Source organism: Hydractinia symbiolongicarpus, chromosome 9, assembly GCF_029227915.1.
Source record: "Hydractinia symbiolongicarpus strain clone_291-10 chromosome 9, HSymV2.1, whole genome shotgun sequence".
Lineage (NCBI taxonomy): Eukaryota > Metazoa > Cnidaria > Hydrozoa > Anthoathecata > Hydractiniidae > Hydractinia > Hydractinia symbiolongicarpus.
Window position 1 is genome coordinate 20843028 of NC_079883.1, and position 22147 is coordinate 20865174.

The 22147-nt window shown below is 33.9% G+C and overlaps 3 protein-coding genes across 4 annotated transcripts; all 3 read right to left on the reverse strand.

Moving 5' to 3' along the window:
* Positions 1 to 920: 920 nt before the first annotated feature.
* On the reverse strand, positions 921 to 5818 carry LOC130656765 (leucine-rich repeat-containing protein 74B-like). The gene is made up of 13 exons (XM_057459681.1): positions 5668 to 5818; positions 5114 to 5285; positions 4507 to 4679; positions 4213 to 4320; positions 3784 to 3927; positions 3412 to 3493; positions 3076 to 3161; positions 2749 to 2864; positions 2507 to 2585; positions 2147 to 2242; positions 1603 to 1818; positions 1183 to 1268; positions 921 to 1004 (listed from the first exon to the last, which is right to left on the reverse strand). Exons 1-13 carry the CDS (start codon positions 5674 to 5676, stop codon positions 962 to 964), a joined length of 1410 nt encoding a protein of 469 aa, XP_057315664.1. The 5' UTR covers positions 5677 to 5818; the 3' UTR covers positions 921 to 961.
* A 5997-nt stretch (positions 5819 to 11815) lies between these two features.
* On the reverse strand, positions 11816 to 14226 carry LOC130656228 (uncharacterized). 2 transcript variants are annotated; one of them, XR_008984876.1, is made up of 3 exons: positions 13638 to 14226; positions 13470 to 13552; positions 11816 to 13350 (listed from the first exon to the last, which is right to left on the reverse strand). XR_008984876.1 is itself a non-coding variant. In XM_057459056.1 (2 exons), the coding sequence occupies exons 1-2, from the start codon at positions 13657 to 13659 to the stop codon at positions 12914 to 12916; spliced, it is 459 nt and encodes a 152-aa protein (XP_057315039.1). In that variant the 5' UTR covers positions 13660 to 14226; the 3' UTR covers positions 11816 to 12913. The 2 variants fall into 2 exon arrangements, 1 of the variants encoding a protein (XP_057315039.1); XM_057459056.1 differs by lacking the exon at positions 13470 to 13552.
* Positions 14227 to 14926: 700 nt separating this feature from the next.
* LOC130656223 (DNA helicase MCM9-like) lies at positions 14927 to 21819 on the reverse strand. Its single transcript, XM_057459052.1, has 9 exons — positions 21228 to 21819; positions 20294 to 20535; positions 19823 to 19963; positions 19197 to 19497; positions 18711 to 18923; positions 18358 to 18577; positions 17425 to 17568; positions 17075 to 17312; positions 14927 to 16793 (listed from the first exon to the last, which is right to left on the reverse strand). Exons 1-9 carry the CDS (start codon positions 21601 to 21603, stop codon positions 15858 to 15860), a joined length of 2811 nt encoding a protein of 936 aa, XP_057315035.1. The 5' UTR covers positions 21604 to 21819; the 3' UTR covers positions 14927 to 15857.
* Between the last annotated feature and the right edge of the window lie 328 nt (positions 21820 to 22147).

A 22147-nucleotide genomic window follows, 5' to 3' on the forward strand; every position in this document is an offset into this window, starting at 1 on the left:
ACCAAACCGCAGGACTGTAAACACAAAATACCTTTTTTCGCCATTTGTCACCCAAGAAAATCCGATCCTCTGGAGAAATTTCTATGTGATAATAGCCTTGTTTTATGTCAATATTAAACATGAAACCATTTTCCTCAATCATCGAACGTGTTTTTTTGTTTGTACGCGTGTTTGTTGACATGTCTCAGGTGAAGAATAAGTCTCTTCTTATTTTTGGACAGACTAACGCTCAGTGGATTAACAACATGTGGCTTAGTAGCCGTCTCTCTTATTCTACCGGTTTTTAGTAACTCGTGTAATTCCGTATTTACAAAATCTTTATTGTGAAGAGCCGATCAATTATTTTACATGCTATTTCACATGCTATTTTTTATCTAATTCGTACGAATAACATGCGAAGAACATAACATGCGAATAAGGGAACTATTTACACCAAAAAAACATAATTCTTATTCATACGAATGACATGCGAATTAGCATCACAATAACGTTTTTTGCACTGGTGTGAACCCGACTTAAAGAAAAAAAAAATTCGCGTAAGTTTTGCCCTATTTCGCAAAAATAAATTCTGCGAAAATTACTAATAATTCTGAAATCGCGAAAATTTTTTCCTCGAAACAAATTAAAAATTAAATTAATTAACATTTTCTCAAATAAATTTTCTGAAACCTACTTTTGAGAATGAAAAGATAAAAAATGTCCTCTAATTTTGACAAATATCTACATTTGCTGTTCGGAATATTTTCTTGTAGCCTTCACTTGCGAATATTTCTTCTGCGAAATCCGCAATTTTCGCACCCTTAATTCGCGAACATTTCTTGCGGAAATTTCTTTCCTTAAAGGTAATTGAAATATAGAAATTGTGAGTGCAGCAAAGGTTTGTTCCTGGAGGTGGTGTGAGCTACAAAACAACTCAAAAATAATAGACGTTTTTCTTCTTCTTTAAATATGACATGAAAGATTATGTTGCTTGTTGTTCTTTTGCGAATCCAAGAAGAGCATCCCTACGAAATAAAAACAACATGTGTAAAATAAAAACTTTAACCACTTTATGATAAAAACCTGTCCTTATCAGTATGCCCAAACTTTTTAACGTTAACTTTCCTGATACAAAATATTTTTTTAGCTGAGTGCACCGCGCTTTTGTGTCATTATTTTTCTGTCGACAAGATGGCTACCTACCTATATTTAATGCGACCGTGTGAATCTTTACTCAGTTTTCCAAGTAGTCCAATTTTTTCTTCAAGTATGAATTCAAATCCGAGTTTCTAAAGGATAAATTGTCTATGCAAGACTCCAGCCCGGAGTTGAAACAAAAACATGTCAATTTCAGAACACAAAAGGTAGTTTTTGAGTAAATTCCTTGTCAGACATAAACAAATGTGCCCAAACACGTTTACCAACATTCCACACAATTGCTCAACGTTAAAGTTGCGTAATCAACATTGCACGTGTTAGACCAAAGTTGCACACGTTAGATCAACGTGACATATGATTGACCGACGTTGTACATTTTGTTATTATAGAAAGTAGGAGGTCGACGTATATTTTGTTGAATGGATTATTTTATTGTCAAATCAGCGTATTGATAGTTATTTGTACCTGTAGGCCAAGAACAAACTCCTCAGGTCTAACTCTATATATGCTGTTTTCATCATAGTCTGTAAAAGCAGCTAACCAGTCGTCTTTGTTTACTTTTACAAACTGCTGTAACTTCTGCAATGGTGACGCCGCACGAAATGCTGCATAGACAGTTACATCTTTGGATGTTTTAACTTGTTCATATAATTGAATAAAATCTTCATGGACGAACACACCCTACAAAACACAGTAAATTCTTGCTGAAAAAGATAAACTATGTTTAATTCACAACAAGTCTCCATAAGCGCTTTTTACAAACAAGCGCCACCTCAACCTCCCCTGGGCTCTTTTCCTCTTTCTGACAACTCGGACGGTTAGCAGAAATATCCGTGCCACTGGCCACTGTCCCACTTGATGGTATGTTGTTTTGTCGTTTAAGATTGTTGACGCTACCTTTATATTTTTACGTAAAAGAGGACATTTGTTAACCAGATTTTACGTGAAAAGTTGAGACACCACAGCAGCAGAAAGACAATCATATAAAGAATCATCAATTCTCGCTTACCCTCATGCATAGTTCTTTGATTGCACTGTCTGAGTTGTCATTAACTGAGGCAAGCAAGGCAAGCGCACCCTTGCACGTGATCGGATTTCCATCCAACTAAACACAAACAGACTATGAATTATATTTCACTTTTTTATACAATGCAGCAATATTTTTGATTGCAATCCTACGATCCTAAAGCTTAGTTTCCATTAAAATCCGACAACTTTTATTGTGCAATATCTCTTGTGCTTTCAATAAACTTTGTGACTGCTGTACAACAGTTGCTCGACACATTTTATGTTAATGGAAACCGACCTTAAAGCGAGTAGAATCTTAATGGAGTCATTTTTTCATCTTTATTAAAATACACACAGTCACCTTTAGTATTTCCAAAGTATTGTTTCCATCTAAACCTTTTGCAAGTATAATGGCTCCATCCACTCCAATGCGGTTGTTACTAGATGAAACATACATTCAATAACAACATGCATCATAATGCTCAAAATTGTCCACCTCAGATACACAACAACTATACAACTAAGCTAATCGCTAGACTTCACAAGTAATTCTCACGTATGCTTAAGCGTTACTATCCATGTAAAGTTTCAAATATACAAAACCTGATATCTAGTTCGGTTAATGTATTATTTGCTTTCAATGCGTCACCAATACCAATCACCCCTTCGTTTGAAAATCCATTCCAAGATAAATCCAAACACTTCAAAGTACAATTAGCCTAGAAACAAAAACGTTATTATTACTTCGTACAGGCTAATTGTTAACTGTATACTACAACCAAATGGTAGGAGATTTTTCCTTGATGACGAAAGTCGTAGTTTACATAGTTTTACAATAAGGCCTCTAAGCAGGACGCCATGGGAACGAGAATCTACTGATCCACTATCTTTTAATATTATATACATAATTGGAGGACTATTCTCCGTTACCCTTAATCCGGCAGCAATTTCTTGAGTTGCTCTCCTACGTAGTTGATTCCAGCTTAAATTTAAATATTCCATTGCGTCATTAGCATCTAAAAAAGTTGCATGAATAAAGAGGGATATCATTTTTTCTAAAGATTATTCAAACTGAGTATTTGTTATTTCCAGCAATTCTGTAATGTTTTCAAACGCTTTTTATGGCAAAGCATCGGAACATTGCCGTAAGCAGATCCTTGTAAAGATCACAAAGAAGCGTTTCTTCTTACGCTGAACAACGACGTAATACGCGGAATGCATAAATTTTCAAATCAACATAACTAACAAAATCGTGTTCATACTTACTAACGCCAGGTCCCAATGCTGCTCCTGCTTTTTCACTTAAGTCGTTGTCACTTAAGTCCAACCAGGTAACTTGAAAGTTGTTCTAAATATTTTAGAAAACACAAGTTAGTTTTGTTTAAGTTTTTTGGTTAAATAAGGTAAAATCCTACTTAATATTCGGAATTCAACGCAATTTTTACTGTACTAGTTAACAGTTCTGCAAAGTAATAGAATACAACTTTTCCTGTTTTTTTACGTTAAAATAGAAAGTAAAAATTCATACAATAATACATGTCAATCATTTACAAATCATTTATGCAGAAAAGGATAAGCGAAAGATTCCAGTCGATGTCACGAAGAATGCCAAGTCATGGTAGCTAAAATCTTTTCTACCTTGAAAGCTTCAGCGAGATACTGTCCAACATTGTCGCCAAATTTATTTCTGGATATGTCGACTTTTCGAAGATTGATATTTTGTTGTAGCATGTCGCAGACGCGTCGACATCCTTCTGGTCCGATATTGTTTGCTGAAAGATTCTAAAATAGGACTGCACGTTGTCTGAATACAAAGTAATGTTAATAGATGCATAAGACAAGTAATTGCCCCGCCCACCCACGCTCTCCAAGATATTTTCTAGTCAAAATGTAACATTATTACATTAAGATTAACATTAAGATGCATATGTCATTGTGGTAACTAGATTGCCCTTTGGTTAAATAGTGTTAGTTTACTGATGTGACTACATGAGTGCTAAAGTAGGAACTTAACCTTTAACTCACCGAATTCGCACGATAAACCTATAACCTACAAGTATAACTTACAAGTTCTGTTATATAGCAATTCTCTTTTAACATTTCACTAACTGCTTTTGCGCCGTCTGGACCGATGAAATTTTCCATTAAGTTCAGCTTCAATGTCACGGTATTAGCCTACAAAACAAACAAAATAAACAAACAAAAAGTTGGATACCCATTATGCTTGGCTAGAAACTTCGATAAAAAACATAACAACTGGATTGATGTAGCTACCTTAGCTACATCAATCCAGTCAGTCCAATTTTAAGGAACATAACTTCGAGCATAGAGGATAGCACTGAACTTGCAAGTATAACATACAACAAGAGCTGCTGATATGGCTTTCGCACCATTTGATCCAACACCTCTATACTGCAAGTTGAGTTCTGTTTTACTCATATGCTTCAGAAAGGAGGATACAGGAGTAGTGGTAAACTTCGTGCATGCTTGAAAATATGTTCGTCGACCGGTTGCGTCGTAAGTCTCTCTTTTATCTACAATAAACATATATATCCCTACATTCTTAAAGTCCCGTTTTAAGGAATTTTTGGATAGTCATAAAGATTTGCTGCAAAACTTTAGCATGCGCAAAATTGACTCCACGTATCTTCTTTTTATGGAAAAATGAAAAGAAAAAAAAAGGCTTTTGCGTTTCTTTCCACAAAAAATTGAAAAAGGCTAATACGCAGTTTATTCTTGCAGAATTATTAGCAGAAATTCGTTTAATTTTTTGTTCTGTAAAAACATTATTTATTTGTTTAAAAGTTAATTTACGATTTGAATGTCGGGTTACAGCTATTTTTGCGGAACATAAGAAGTTGTGCTATTCTGCGAAAAGTTTGCTTAACAAAGTTTGTAAATGTTGCTTTTCGAGAACATTTCTTTCAACAAAATAATTTAAAGAGCATCCAAAAATGATCCCTCGTACCTTCGATTTCAATGTCTGTGTCGTACTCATCATCACTACTCGCAACCGTTGCACTCTCCTCCACTTCATCAGTAGACACTTCTTCTTCTACTTTTTCTTCATTAATTTCGCCATCCTCTTCGCTATTGTCTTCGAATTCTTGACCAGGAGCTTCTTCAATGATTATACTAACCTAGATTATGAAATATTACTTCGCAACGTAAGGACAAGAAAAGTTGGTACTCGCAAACTGCAATATGTCTTGTTTAACGATCGATAATATGTTAAAACCTTAAGACGACACCAAGGCAAAACATTTTTAAGCGAGTTAGCAAGTAAAAATTTGAAATCAGGCTCGGATATGCTACCTAAATGTATAATCGCACAAGTACAACTGTATATTAGTGTTGATAGAGCCTTTTGTGTATAAGGAGTTGGCTGTGTCTATAAAAATATCTCTAACACAACAAAAAAAAACACACCAAAAGGATTCACCAAGGCAGGGCAATATCCTTAGCATATCCTTAAAAAAATCCCCCTTGACTATGTTTATAAAAAAATCGTAAAAAACTTACCCCTGACATTGTTCTTTACTTCCTGTTGTGTGCAATGAGGTTCATAGTCGCGTCATATATATTTGACGTCAAATACAAAAAAGTTACATTTTTATTCAAATCATCTTAAACTTAATCTTTAGAAAACGATTTTATAACAGCTCAGTTTGCTCTTCTAAGAAAATATTCACAAGTATAAAAATTGTTGCTATGACAACAGCAACTTAAACTTCCACCTGTATCCACAAAAATTGTTTAAAGACTTTTGAAAGCATTTGACAAGAAAAGGTCCAATATATATTCACAAAAATAAGAATTTCTAAAAACCAGCATTACAGTGTCGCAGCCATGTCACGTTGTCATTTATACATTTATTTTTATTTTGGGTACGATTGCTTATCTATCTTTTCATTGCATTTTTTTCGCACTAAAAGCTGTAAAAAAGTTTATAGCTCAAAATACTTTCTCTTGTGTGTATTGGTGGTGCGACAATGATTGGAAAATAGACGTTTTTTACAGGAGTTGGGTGTTTATTAAAGGATGGAGGTTATTGTAAAGGGTGTTATTAAATGGTAGCAAGTATTAAAAAGGTGTGTTTATTAGAAGGTAACAGTCTTTGAGGGTGATGTTTAGCCTATATAGACGTTTAATGGGAAAGGCGTATAGTAAAGTGAGGCGTTTCTAGATGTCGGCGATTACTGGAGTTTTATTAGATGGAAGCTTATATCGTAGCAAGCCGTTTATAGTGATTATTAGTGAAAGCTACTTATTAAAGGGCGTTAGTATTAATTTAATGCATTTTAGTAGCATGTAGCAAAAAGCACACCCCAATATCTTTTCTGAAGTTCAATTCTCAATCCCGCCTAATGGCTGTTTTCTTTTATGCTTACCTTACCTAAATGATTGGATTTTGCCGAGAATTAAATTCCCTGATTTCGGAAATTTTTAGCTTTTTGCAAAAAGCTTTAATTGCAACTGTTGCCATTCGCGAAAATATGTTCTCGCCAACTTTTGACACCACCTGGATTTCAGGTTAAAAACAATCGGTCTATTTTTTTAGAACAAAAAAGAAATAATGACTTTAGTATTCATAGAAAAAAATTGTGTAGAAACAATCATGCAGATCATGTGCTAGTTGGTCATTCGCGAAAATAAATTCACGCGAAATCTAAGAAATATCAAAAATTTGATTTGCAAAATCGCGAACTTAAAATCTTGCGTAGATTAATTTACGCGTATTTATGTAAAAAAAGTATGCTTTATTATGTTTTAAAAGCAAGCTTTATAATTAGTTTTGTCATGCAGTTTACAGATTCACGCATTATGAGCGTCTTGTCAATGACCTATGATTAGAATTATTTGGTTAATCCCAAACTCTTATAATATGGTAATTATTTGTGATTTTTTTTTTGAATTTCGTGGCCTTTCGTGAGACATGAGATGAATTATTTCCTTGTGCATGGAGGTTCAAGAATGCGTCTGGTAAACGCTGTCTGTCTGTTTTACGTGTGTTCAGTGATCGTTTGACGCTTTTGTCTATATTTGAGTTTGTCTCAGCAATTATGTCCAGGATTATAGACAGATTTCTTTCACCAGGTTGAGTTTTTAAGTACCAGGTTATCCGCACAGCACAACATCGTCATCAGGCCTAATGTTATTTTCGAAAAAAAAATAAAACCACAAGCAAGAGCCTGTTGTTAATCCAATGAATTAGAGCAGTCGCTTCCGCAATTCCACAGTTCTATAAAAAAAGTTCTCTAAAAATTTGCGAAAACTATAATATAATACCCGTATACGTCTGTCGTTGCAGAAAATGGTAACCGCAATGCGAGACACGCGCAATGCGGTGTAAATAAAGGACGGGCGAACTCGTGGATTTATCCACGGGCCACCAACTAGTTAATTGTAAATTTAAAATAACGATTAAATGAAGACGGTCTCGACCCTAGAGCTTTTTTTCTCCTTTTGATTGTGACAATAGTTAAAAATAGTCAACTTGATGAAAACTGCGTATGTTCTTTCTCCTTTCAGTTATTTCACTACTGGCAAATTCAAAACTGCGCGAATAGGTCCACTATTGTTGCGCGAAATTTAAACGAATTATTAATCCGCGTATTTTACCATAAGTAAGATAGCATTTTTGATTTTGCGAAACTTGCGCAATTTTGTTTTTGTTTTGTTGAGTGAAAACAGCATTTGTTATATTTGGTGATGAAAGTCAGAGACGACGATAAAACAGACCGATCTATATAAATATTTCTCTTTCAAGAGAAAGATTGGAATTAAAGAAAATTAACAGTGTTTTGTAATGTCTAATGAAGAGAGGGAAATTACAGGACCAACGAAATGTTAGACTTGTTTTTAAACCCCCACAATTACATTAGAAGCTAACTTTTTTTGAAAAATGCCGTTTTATTACCAAAAATCATCAATTGTATTATTTTAATAAAAACTCTTGTGTTACCGCTTGGTTGCATTTTTGTGCACACTAAGGTACGGTTGGGTGCGTAACCCATGCGCAATGTGTTATAAAACTCATTCACGCGTGCAGAAATTATAAATCCTTCTTAGATAAGCTGCGGCTATCAAAATAGCGACTTTCAAGATAAACTTTGCAAGAAAAGCAACAGCATCGTAAAAGAAAGAAAAATGATAGTTTTACTACAGTTGTTGTTATTGTACTGCATTCAGCTCATAAATTGCATGTGTGGTCCAACTTGCCAAGACGAATGTTTGGTATTTCATAACAAATATCGTCTAAATCACAATGTTAGCACACTTAGGTATGACCACGACCTAGCAACACAAGCACAACAATGGGCTGACATCGGAAAGCTGGACAGTTCGAGTTGGGCCAAAAGCGGATTAGGAGGCGAGTGTTGGGCGTGGGGGAATATATTTCCATCTTGGAAAGCTGTTATTAAGACGTGGCATGATCAAGAAAAAAATTACGACTGGAAAACATTTAAATCCATGAACGATAAAAAGGTAGGCTGTTTTCAACAACTAATTTGGGCAGGAGCTACAAAACTTGGCTGTGGAATGAGCATCATTAATGGTCTACCATTTTATGTGGCACAAATGGACGTAGCTGGAGTCATTGATGGAAATATTATAAATCATGCTCAAGAAAATTTACGAAAACCGTTATTACCAGACCTTCATTGGTTTGACGGTGATGCTGATTTAATACCTGGAATTACAAAAATACCAACCAGTTTAAAACAGTTTTAACAACAATGTTATCGACTGGATCGACTCTTCATCTCCAACACTCTCTATCGCGAATATATCCCTAATATTTAGTCCCTTGCCTTTATCTTTTCCTACATCCTATCCCAGCCTGGATAAAATTTTCCTGTTTCTAGCAAGTTTGAAATGTAGAGTCCACTGCACTGTCGTTACCAGTCTTGTTCGCACGACACAAATGCGATACTAAAACCTCCTGCACGTAGTTAATCTCCAGGGGACCCTTTTATTTACTTCTATCATTTTGTACATATTTCAAATTTTAAAGAGAACAAATATATAAATAACATTTATAAATAAATATAAACAACTGTAAATAATTACAATTTAGTGTTAATAAAAATAAAGTTACGGTAGCAGGAACAGAAAAACAGCTTAAACATAAGATCAGCACAAATGTTTTTGTATGTCAATCCTTATAAGCTTGTACTTTGAGAGAACACCTACACGCTTCTTTCTTTTGTAAGAATATCAGACTTGGATTCAATGTAAAAACAATAGGTTGATTGTTTAGATATAAGAATAAAGACCAGCCTGGTTAGATTTTTTAAAATTCTTGTAAAAAGCATGTATCACTACTATTTGTATTTTTTGAGGCGCGACATATAATGGGGTAAGCAAGACACTAAAGTTAGAAGTTGAATAGGCGATGACAACATTCCCTGAGAAGAGAAACCTGAGTTTTTGCTCGAGTATTTCAGATTGTTCACAAAAAGTAAAACAGAAAATATTCACACGCAAGATAAAATTAACCGTAAAATGCTAAGAAAAAAAAAACGTATAAAAAGTATTCCATATTTTAGATTCCATATTCAATGTTATTTATATATTCAGTAAAACATTTTATAGATTCAGTCAACTGAAGTCAAATATTTTACAGATTCAATCCACTGAAGTCAAATATTTTTATATACTTAGTCAGCTAAAGGACACGAGTTTAGGTCCTTAAGTTGTTCAGTTTTGCTTATCGGGTCCTCATTCCAAGGCTTTAGCTTCGATTACGAAAACATGTCTGTGTCTGGTGTTCCTAAAGAAAACATATAGGTGGTAGTTAGGTAATAGTTATCTAAAACTAAAGAACGAAGAAGTGTCAAGAACATGTCCCAAAGAACACAAAGACTAATGCATTCTGCTTCTGCATCCCTCGTTACCAGCAGAACAACCCATAACACATTAGTTAACACTACCACATCACATCCCACCACACACAGAGAGTATCAGCAGCAACCTCTTTCACCATTCCATACTTTTATTAGAAAAGCACGAATTCTGTTGTCTGTCCTCACATATAAAATATTCCATTGTTGCATGGGAAAAAAATCAAAACAGCAAAAAAAGTAAAATATTGGATAGATATATTCTATTGGATAAAGAATTAGATAAGCGAGACAAAAACAAGTTCATTGACGAACAGATTGTTAATAGTTTCTTTACAAATATTTTACCTGGTGAAAAAGAGAAAGGAATTAGGGCTAATATGAAAGCAATCATGGAGAATAACATACCTTTTGTGACTGTAAATAAATTTGAATTTGAAAAATGCAACCGTACCTAAATGCCACTGAAAGTTTTGAATGAGACTATCAACATTTTAAAACGATATTTAAACCAAGAAAGAGACATGCTAGAAAACAAATGCAAATGCATAGTCCATCAGAGAAATTTAATAAAAAACTAGCAAATAAAGAGCACCAAATAACAAGTTTGGAGAGTGTGTAAAATTTAATTCTGCCTACTTGGGTATGTGATTCATTAATGATTGAAGATTTTGTTAATAGTTTGTTTGAAAAATATGTAAACAACAACCGGGAAATTTGTGGCAATAAAAATAAAATCATATGCCAAAAAGATGAATGCTTTTCACGTCACTCTATGTTAAATCCGAAAAGGTGATTGTGCTTGACATTTAAGAATGTGGATACACTATGTTTGATCCTAAAGTTGCGTCTCAAGATCAATTCATGGATGACTAAGTTATGTAATATACAGGAAATTTCTTTGAAACAGCTATTTAAACCTTCATCAAAAATCATATTTGTAATGAATATTGGAATCTGCCCATTCTGTTTGAAGTTTCTGAAAGTTAAATAAAAGTTATTTCACATATTTTCAGGTTTTTACATAATTCGCATAAAAAATTGCAAAAAATCGGAAAAAACGGATTTTCGGGTAAAATTCGGGAAATCGGATTGATCACGTGTCCACAAAAGGCAGAAGGATTCTACTTAGTGAAACAAAGTTGTGTTGTAAGTTTCAAGTTTTAAGGATAATCCTAACAAGAGTTATTATATTTTTCCGATTGTATATCAAAGCTTCTCAAGGCTACATGTAAGTTTGTAATACATTAGAAAAAATAGTCCAATCTTTCATTTTTAAAGAAGCTCAATTTTTCACAAAATTTATTCGCTAACGACTTAATGAAATGCACCGTCTGGTCTATAACAATAAGTGTAGTTTTCTATTTCACCTCCAGTGACTCGTTTAGTCAAGGTGTCCTTGTTACATTATAATTCATTTTATTGTATTTCTTTATTTTTTGAAGATACAAACAACTTTTTTCTTCATGTGTTGTTTATGTACAGATTTGATGGCCCGTCCAGACACCGTTATTCTGTTGAAGGCGTATTCTATATATATAAGTGTATCCTAGGGCATACTAATGTATGGCTTATACATTCTGTACAGTACTAGAACAAATTTGCAAAATATCGATGTGCGAAGATAAAAATGCGTTTCATAAGCATTGTTTAAGGTCTCTGAAAATGATAATGGTGGCTGAAGCCAAATTTAAGTAAAACAAATTTTTTGGACGAAAATGTTTGTCTTGTCGTCAGATATAAAAAGAGATACAACGGGTCGCAGGATCGAGTTTAAAGTCATTTATAAATATCACAATCAAAATGTGAGTCTACAAAAAGGATTTTGGTTTGCTGAACTATACAGGTTGCCATTATAGCAAAGTTTGTCCAATAAATTTTTTTTATGCAATTAGAATGTAGCAATATTGCTTCTTTTTTTTGTTTGGCACAGTTCGGCCAATACGTTTTTTTGTTCTTTCTATATGATATTTTTTTGGCTTTTCACTCATCGGCCACCATAGTGAAAAGACAAAATAATGATTAGAAACGTATTCACTCCTTCTTAGTTAATAGTTTTGTTATTCCAGCATAAATTTATAATGGCAGCTAAAAAATAATAAAAAAAGCAAGCGTAATGGTACCACGTTGAACTTACAAACATGCAAAGAGTGCAATTAGTAATGCCGAAAGACATGGGCAGGGGGGCGCCTAACTCCCCTCCCACTCACTCCAATAAATTTTCAAACAATAATTTTTCGAGCTGCTAACATACGCAGCAGACGCTTAATTCATGAAGATAGCAGAACATAAGATAGCAAAACATCTCCTTGTGATGTGAGCCACAAATACAACCAGTAAAAGACAACAAACTGAATCACATGATGGTTTCACATGTTTACACGCACAAAGAAGAAGACTTTTTGAATATGATTCCCATAAGCAAAATCTTTGTATAAGATAGCAATGAGTTATAAAAGAAATTTGGAAAAGTCATTAAGATGACTGGTAGATTCACGAGTTTGTGATGGTTTACATCAAAGAACGTACATCAGAATCTTATTAGGCAAACTTAATAAGAAAGATGGGTTAAAAAAGTAAAAAGCTTTTCCTTTATTTTAACTTGTTTGTTTTTACTTTTTTAACCCATCAATTTTCATGGCGAATCATACCAACGCTTTATGGTCACCACTCAAAAAAACTTTCAAATTCCAGGACATTCCAGGACATTTTACCTTTTTTTTCCAGGACATTTTAAATTAAAACCCAGGACATTTCAGGACAAAATTAAAAAAAAAATAAAAAATTCCAGGGCATTCCAGGACAACAGATAAAGTACAGTCGTGTATTTCTTTGAGCTTAATACAGGCAGAATACGAGCTTAAAAATACTCCATAGAGACTCGAAACCTTTTGTTTTTAGAAACTGGGCAAAGAATGTATCTAGCCTTTGATCAAACTTTTCAAATGAGAGAAACTTTTCCTGGTGTTCAGGTACAACATCATCAATGAGCTTTGAGAACTGTTCTTTAGCATCATTAGCAACTTTTCTAACATCTTGGAAAACCTTAACTTTGAAACTTCTCTTTCATCCCTAATGGCCAGCCTGTTGAGATTGATTGAACTGCAGCATCGAATGATCATGTGTCTCAGGGGGCATTTCTCTACCATGTGACTGGTCACACTGGATAAGAGCAGAACAGTTTCTTGATGAAAGTTTCGAAGGGAACTTCCTTTAAAATCACTGCTTCTCCAAAATTGTGAGATGTGAAGTTGTGCACCCATACCAACATCAATCGTTTCAGAGGGCTTATGTATGTTCTTATCCGAGACATCGATCTTTAAAAGTTTCATTGTTGTATCAGCCTTTTTGATGGTATCTGAAGGTATCAATTAAAAAATCAAAAATGGCAAGGAAAGATCGGTGTTAAATAAATAATCAATTCTCAAGCAAAATAAGAAAAGTGTAATATATAAAGGATAAACAAACGGCATTTACCAGTCCAGTACAGTAACTTTTACACAAGTCAATGTAGAAGTAGATGTTGTTGTAGACGTACTGTAGATCTGTCTCGATCTATCCTTTAAATAAATAGTATTAGTGAGTTGTCTTTCATAGTATCTGTCATTTATAGCTTTTGTTGTTGTATATTGTACCAGATCTTACCTGTTAGAATAAACATTTTCATAATTTAAGTAAGAAGCTCCTTAAGGACATCACATAGGAATGGAACCATTGGTTGATCCGTTTGAAAACCTCTCAGAAATGTGTTAAGCTTTGAAGCGATGAACTCTACCAACTGGAGTTTTGTAGGCATCAAGAGATCTTTAACTGCTTTTTGAAGAGCTGCAAATGATTTCCTCTGTGGCTGTCTGGACTTTATAAGACCATTTAGATGTTTGATGAACTTCACAAATTCAGGCCATATGGTGTCTGCTCGATTTGCACAGTTTTCATCTTCACACCACCTGTGACCACAATAAGGCAGTGGATAAATGTTTTTTTCTGTCAACTTTTCTGTCAACAGATCCCTTCTGGCAGGTGATTCATCTAACAACTTTGACATAGCTTTCAGCACCTTTCCCATTTCCCAACCAGACTTCTTGATGCCATTTTTCAAGCTTCCATGCACAGTATGCAGGCCACATGTTCCGATATTCACTAGACCTGCTAGTTCATCATCACGTTTTTCAGAAAATAAAATAAGAAACTTTATGTTGACATTTGGTCCATCTGAAGATATTTGCATAAGACTTGGATCAAGAGATTTGGACCCATTCAAGATTCGAGTATTTGCTCTGCATTTGAACCACCCATGAAATCTGAGTGATGTTCCTTGTTATGGAAATATCTTTCTCATTACCCCAATATCTGACCAAAATATCCATTTGTCCCTTTTGTAGCTTTTTGTTTAAACTTTCATCAAAGGATAACGAATATGTAGGTGATTTCTTGACTTCTTCTATCAAGACTTCTAAGAAATATGGAGCAAGACCATGGTTAATGAGATAGCCACTTTTGGTTCTTCCGCAAGAAACTTTTTCAGCTATTTGGCTGTCAGGAAACATCACATGAAAAAGTTCACTGAGTCCATCACAAGAGCGTTGGGAAAAGTTAGCCTGGACTACCTTCATAGCCCAGCGGATTTCTGCAAATAATATTTGATCTCTCTCAAACATGGAATCTAAAGTACCTTGACAGGGTTTAGTTGAGGAACTTGCTTTATCAGAGGATGTTGGCTCAGAAGAGGATGTTGGCTCAGAAGAGGATGTTAACTTGGAAGAATCTGTTACATTTTGGTACCAGTAACAAAAGGGAGAAGATAAGAATAAGGTTCTCTTTCAGTGTGTTTTTTACTTTTTTTATGACTTTTGATAGCTGCTTCGCCCATATTTGTGACGCAATATCTTTCGAGCAGTATTTTCATCTTCCAAAGCCTTCATTTTTTTGAAAGCCAGCTCTTGTAATTCGGATCTTTTAGCCAGTCGTCTAAAAATTTTGATTTCCTTTGGCATTATTATATCATTCGTAATCTCTCTTAGTCTAGTTCTAAACAGAAATAAAAAGTAAACTATAAGAAACTTAATTGTTAGGTAAGGTCAAGTGAAATATAACATAGATATACCATGGTAGATAAATACTAAAACAATGATAAAACTAGAAATCAAGCAAGAAAGCCTAAAAAAAGAATTTGATGATCCTTAAAAATTTAATATGCAGCCTTCAAACTAAATTCCAGGACATTCCAGGAAAATCTTTAAAAAAGAAGAAAAGTCCAGGACATTCCAGGACATTTCAGGAGAAAAACTAAATTCCAGGACATTCCAGGGCAGTGGTCACCATGCGCTTTAAAAAAAAAAATTTCGAGAGAAAAACCAACATAATCACATTACTAGAGAAGTTGTTGATTAATTCGTCATCAAACCTTTACCTGCCATCAAGCTGAAACAAGAAAATGTTACTGTGTCTTCTGCTCGTAGGCTAATATTTTAATTTAGTAGGTCAGCCCTAAAAAGTTGAACATCACTTATTAGATGATAAGGTCGTGAAACCACTCAGTTTACACCACGTGTTATCTGCAAAAAATTATTATCCTGTTGATTAATCAGATAGAGCTTGGATTGACAATGTTTGTGAAATTCTACATGAAGATGTAAACAAAGAAATATAAAAACGATATATAAATAAAATGACATTGCTGGTGTTTAAAAATTTGTGAAAAAAATAAATGATTTTTTTAATTGATACTCGTATATGTTTGACAAGAATCGCTCACATGTATAAAATATCTTCCATAGAAAGAAAAAAGCTGTATAATTATTTAAACATAAAACATAAATAATATAGCATCACTAAAATATAAAAAACAACCTCAAAATACACTAACTAAGAACTTTTCCTGAACTGGAATCGTTTTAACTGACTAAGGGTATTTTCCTTAATTGAAGCAGACCTTTCTTTGTGTTTATTATTATCCACTGTCCCAGAATATTCAGCCTGTGTGGCTGCGCTATTATTTCTATGATTGTGGTCTACAGTAGAAGATTTAGTCTGTTTCGATGAATTACCGATTTCTTTGTTGGGAGAAGCAAGAACCTTCTCAGGAGGTACCTCACCACCTTTCCTCTTACGTGCAACTTTACTAGTGGCATTTAAATTTAAGTTGATAGTAGTTTTAGTATCAGGAAGTTTATTTGGAGTATGTAGAGCACTTTGGCTATCATTTGAAATCGAATCTAAAAAGTCTAGATCATCAAAGTTCTCCCCTGTCTCGAATATTGACCGTCCCATCGATTTTGGTGCTCTTTCAGAAAATCGATTTGCTTTACTAACGGTAGTTTTCCATGCTTGCGTAGTATTTGATACCACTTGACCAAAAAGATTATCATCTTCCAATTGAAACATATCGATCAAGTTGTTTTTTGTTATTTCAATAGGTGGTTGTTTGTTTTTTTCTTTCAAGTGATTGGTAATTTGAAAAACGTCTGATTTAACGCTTAAAGCAGGGGCCTTATCTTGATGCTGAGAGTTAGTCCTGTTAGTTTCAATTTTTGATTTTAAACTTTGTGTTTTAGATTGTTCTAATTCTTTTTTTTGGGTGTTGTTAACAATAAAATCTATCGTGGAATTCAACACACCAGATACATTGTTTTCCTTTTGTTTTAGACACACTTCATGTTCCAGTAACGTGTCACTTCCACCATTATTCAACAATCGCATCTTTCTCTCTTTCTCGTCTTTTTCCACTTTTTCTAATATATCAACAAGGTTTAACATTTTTAAAACCACTTGAGCCTGCTTATGGTACTCATCATCAGTATCCTGTGAGAAAAATAATAATGCAAAATCTGCTGGCTATGTAACATGATAGCAACAACAAAAAGACATATGTTAAAACTAACAGTACTTCACTTAACAGCTCTATGACGACTTCCCATACAGAACTTCAACCATTAAAACAAAAAAAGAAACTTAAATTTTCAGTGTGATTTGGCTAAAACAAATACGAAATGTAGCTAAACTATTTTCAAATAATTAAAAATTACTTGGGTATTCTGTCGAACAATAAAAACCATTGTAAATTTTAAAGAAATTGAACATACCAATGGAAAAGATTTATGCAGGGGATTAATAACACCAGTCAACAAGGCAGTGTTTTGCATCGAGGATTCTATTATACACACAGTAACAATAGCATCTTGTATTGTGACTTCATTGCGTAACATTAACCGTGCATGTGCTTCAGCAATTCTGATCATACTCTCTAACAAACGAATGGTTGTACGTGCTGCATTCCTTGCATCAGCTGCACGTTGCACCTGATAATAACTTTGAAGGATGCTAAAAGGCAGATGTAAGTATATGATAAAATCTATGATATATTAGAGAAACGTGATGTCAGTTGCAGAACTAGTTGTACATAACACAATACTTGCAATAGAAGTAAACATACCGTATACTATCTTCATTAAGTGCAGGTTTTAAACATTTTACGTAACTTATATATGCCTGCATTTTTTCCATGCTCCAAAGTCCAGATTCTAATATCACCCCATTTTCTGGCTTCTTTTTTAACAAAATAAAGTCTGAAACAATCCTATAAAGTAGATTTAAAACTAATTGAAAACTAGCATTCACAGTATTCCATAATTTTCAAAATCAGTACTAGCTTTCTTAACGTTCATAATTAAATGACAAAAATAAAGTAAAAAATACTGATGTCTGCAGTTTCGGCGAGATAGATGGAATTCTGCTCACTGCAAAGGATCGTTGTAACTTCATACATCAATTACATTAGACCTAGTTCCAGTTTAGGTAAACCTATCTACGTTACATCTACAAAAAAATCTGGAAAGTCATAGCATATTGCAGCAGGAGGTAAACTCACTGCCAAGCCGTAATGTTGAAGGGACCAAGTAATTCTTGCAAACAATGTGTTACAAATATGGCAAACCTTCCAAAATATAGGGAAAAAAATAGTTCTAAATATTTTTTCATTCTTTTTTATAGTGAAAACAGAGTGCGATACAGGGCGCACTCTGTTGCCTACAGAGTGCTGATTCTAATCTAAAATGAGAGGCCAGGGTCTTGATTTTATGAAAGATTCTCTACTTTCGTAATCTGGTCACTCCTTCACTCAGCACTTTGGTCACAGACTTAAACTAGCATAACCCAAATGCCAGCTTTGATCCTAAACCAGTTTACTTGGTATGCAACAACAATTGAGTGGGTACTATGCTTGTCAACACAGAACTCTGATACAAAGATAACAATGGTGTCTCTATATTTGCTTCCTATGTAAGTTATTTTAGGCCCAACATAAGTAGCCTGAAAAATAGTTTTGATTAAATTTTTTAAATCGTATGACAACACAATGATAACTTACTTATCCCATTCCTCATTTTGATAATCAAGTAAAACCAACACAATATCGAATCGACTCAATAGAGGGCTTGCCAAAGCAACGTTAACACTAACAGATTCGTTTCGGTCATATTTTCCTTTAGGATTCGTAGCCGCTAAAATAGTCGTCCTTGTTTTTAGTTTGCAGACAAGGCCTGCTTTAGCAACACTGATTGTTTGCTGCTCCATTGCTTCATGTATACCTGTCAAAAAAGGTAATGGATGATAAGATGAAATATAAAGAAGAAAACCTCTCGTAAAGGTTTGCGTTCGTAAACCATTTGAACCAAAACAACTTTGTTGATCAGTTAGAGTAACAACAATACACCAGCATACTTGCTCTGTCATGCTCTCTGATACTGTTAAATTCATCAATGCAACACACACCACCATCCGCTAAGACAAGTGCTCCAGCCTCAAGCTGCCACTCTCCACCATCTTTAACTGCAGTTACAGTTAACCCGGCACTTGTCGATCCAATGCCTGTTGTTAACACTGAACGTGGTATCAATTTAGATGCATATTTCAGGAATTGCGATTTGCCAGTACCTGAAGAAACGGAAAAACCTAAACGTAACATATTCTTCATAGACAAATCATTAGGGCAACTAAAATTTGATTCCAGTTTGTAAACAAAGTTGCTCTGAGATAACTAGCACTTTCAGTGTTTTTTGGACATCCGACATTATGCAATAGGCTAGACAATTATAGACTTCAATACACAATAAAAAATCCAAATTATACTGTTTCATTTGATACCAATTTCTACAGCTAATTTATCCACCCAAAAATGTCTCACCCACCCAAAAATGCTGAAATTACCTGGGTCACCGACTAGAAGTAAATGAGATTCTCCTCGAATTCTGGTTCCATTTTCTTTCGTTCTTTGTACACCACCTATCAAAACAAGAGCCACTGCCAATTTAACTATGTACAAGCCAAACACTTGGGGGCAAAACGATGCTAAAATTTTGTTGCGGCCTTGTAGTGGACATAACATCTGTTTCTTCCAGAAAGATTGAAATTCGTTTTTTAATTGATCTGTGATGAAGACAGATGATCTTTGGTCATTGTTAATGGTGACAGAGTTGACTTTGACAACTAATTCAATCTCACATTTAGTCTACGACGTAATAAAAAACGACAATAGTTAAGTTAATAATTTAAAAATGATTATTATTTCCCTTTAAACATAAATTGTTTTAATACAGTCATAAGGTTTTTACTTATGGCAATGTGTCAATGTAAAAGAAAAAAGCAACTAAAATAATAGTTCTTTTTTTTGCATTTTCACGTGCGATACTCAAGATGGGGCTCCACTAATGACGAGGTGAAAAAATACTAGCTGTCATGACAATACTTATCTAATGACAAATGGTAGTCGTATTATCATAGTAAATATTAATAAGTTAACTAAAACATATTCAATGTGATTGAGCTGTACTTACATCTAGATAAACATTTTTCCATCTTCTTAATATAACGCCACAAACAGTAATCTCATCACCTGGTTTGCATGCATCAACAAGATCGTCCTCTAAAATTACCCACATTGAGCGAGGAATGTTACCAACATCCAATTTTTGCACCTTAGTATATAAAAAGGAATATCATATCACCTTATTTCTTTTCTGTAATTTTATGAACATTTAATCCACAGCTTTTCAATTTTTTGTCTAGTACTCACGTTTAGTTTTACGAAGATAACACAGATTTAGCATCATTAAATTATTTTAATTTGAAATGTCAAAGAATTTGTACAAGGTATTTTTAAACATTATTTTTCTAAATAATGATTCATCATGTGGTATTATTTTGACTTAAGTTTGAAAGTAGTAGAATGTAAAATGAGAATCAATAGACTTTTGCTGTGTGCAGAAGCGAATTAAAAAAGCTGTATCTAAAGTTAAAGTATTTACCTGTTCTTGGATTTTGACCTCTTGATAGTCCTTACATTTTGAACCAGCTCGTTTTGTGTTATCCTCCAGAACTGTAAACTTTTGAGACGTGCAAACTTCGGGAGATGGACATGACAATGATTTTCCAAACTGGTAACCTTGCTCAAAGTCTGCATGTACATGAAAAACGTGACGACATTTGTTGCACATGTACTGGCGCTCATATTCAAGCAGTTTTGCCACAGTACATCTGATGACTGTCCCTACAAAGCAGTTGTGTGAAATGGTACTTTGATATCAGAATATGAAAAATAGTCAATATAACAGAGTGGCAATAATAACGGACATAGATTCTAACAAGAACAAAGTTAACTTGAAATTACGTAAGTAATTTCAATCTATAAAATATACATCATGCACGCCAAATGTTGGAATAATATTCTGGTATATAAATCGTATCTAAATATATTAATAGGTTATAGAATGAATTGTATGTTTTTTTACTGGGGACCTGTGTTGTGTGTTGTATGATTCTTTTTCTCTTACCTGTATTGTTGAATTGTTTTTTTTTTTTTTTTACTGTATGGATCAGAAATTATCATTTTTCTGCATCGGTTATTTATTACACACAGCTTCATAGCTACAACACAAAGAACTAGAAGTCGAAATTCAGGAATGCACACTACTAATATTATTAAGTTAATGAAACTAACAAATACACCTGGCTTTTTTTGGCACACTTAGCTTTGTTAACAGCGTAACATGCTAGAGCAGGACTGATTATTCAAATTTAAATTGACAAGTTGTTGTCTTTCAAAGGTCGTAAATTCTTGCTAATGCAGACGTTTCTTTTTTAAACAAGTCAATCAACAAACAAACATAACGCTCAATCAACCAACAACCAAAAAAACAAATAAATCAACAAATACACTTTTGAATAAATATATATATATACCTGTCACAGCAAGAAAGGATGAAACATCTTCACACTTCGGGATCCTATCTCTTGTAAGCTCTGGACAAATTGGAAGATTTGACAGTCTAACATGACAATTTCTTTTCACTGCTAATTCCGTTTGATTACCCCCGTACTCTTGTAAAACAGTTTCCTGTGTCAAATGTAATGCCATATCAAATGCTTGAAATGATTCCAGAGGTGCTCTTAAAAGTTGTGCAGAGGCAACCATATTGTTATCAAATAGTTCCAGTGCATTTACATGAATAGAATAATGCTTGTCAAGTTCATCGGCTAGCAACATTTCTAACGTGTCATTTTTGTGATGTTGCAACAAAAAGTCTTTTAAAATTGATTTCATCTCGTTTATATCCATTATGAAGTATTTTGTTTTTATATATCTTGTCAAAATGAAATAGGGGTTGCATGATAATAAAAAATGTACAACTAGGTCAAGTCATTAGAATTTTTTCCATCCGAATAATTCATGCAAATTTCCCAATTGCTACTTATAGCTGTCATCTTCGGCTCATAGATAGACAGCGAGCATTGCAATATAGATGCAAAGTCAACAAATTGATGTTATGAAATGTTCAACATCTCATATGTTAGTTTCAAAAAAAATGTAAAAAACATGCTGTAACAAATTAGGAAAAATACAATCGTATTTTTTTTATTAATAGAAACAAGCTGAGAAATTGAACTTTTTAGACCTGGATAAAATAATTTTTTGTTTAGTGTCAAATATTCGTGTCAAATGTAGACTGCAAAATCATTCTTTTACTTTTGAACCTTCTCTTGTTAAAAACAAACTATACAAACTAAAAGGATCCTGAGGTGAGAACGAAGTAGAAGTGATGTGGTCATTGCAGTTTAAGATTTCAAAGATAATTATGGATAATTCTATATAAATAATGTCA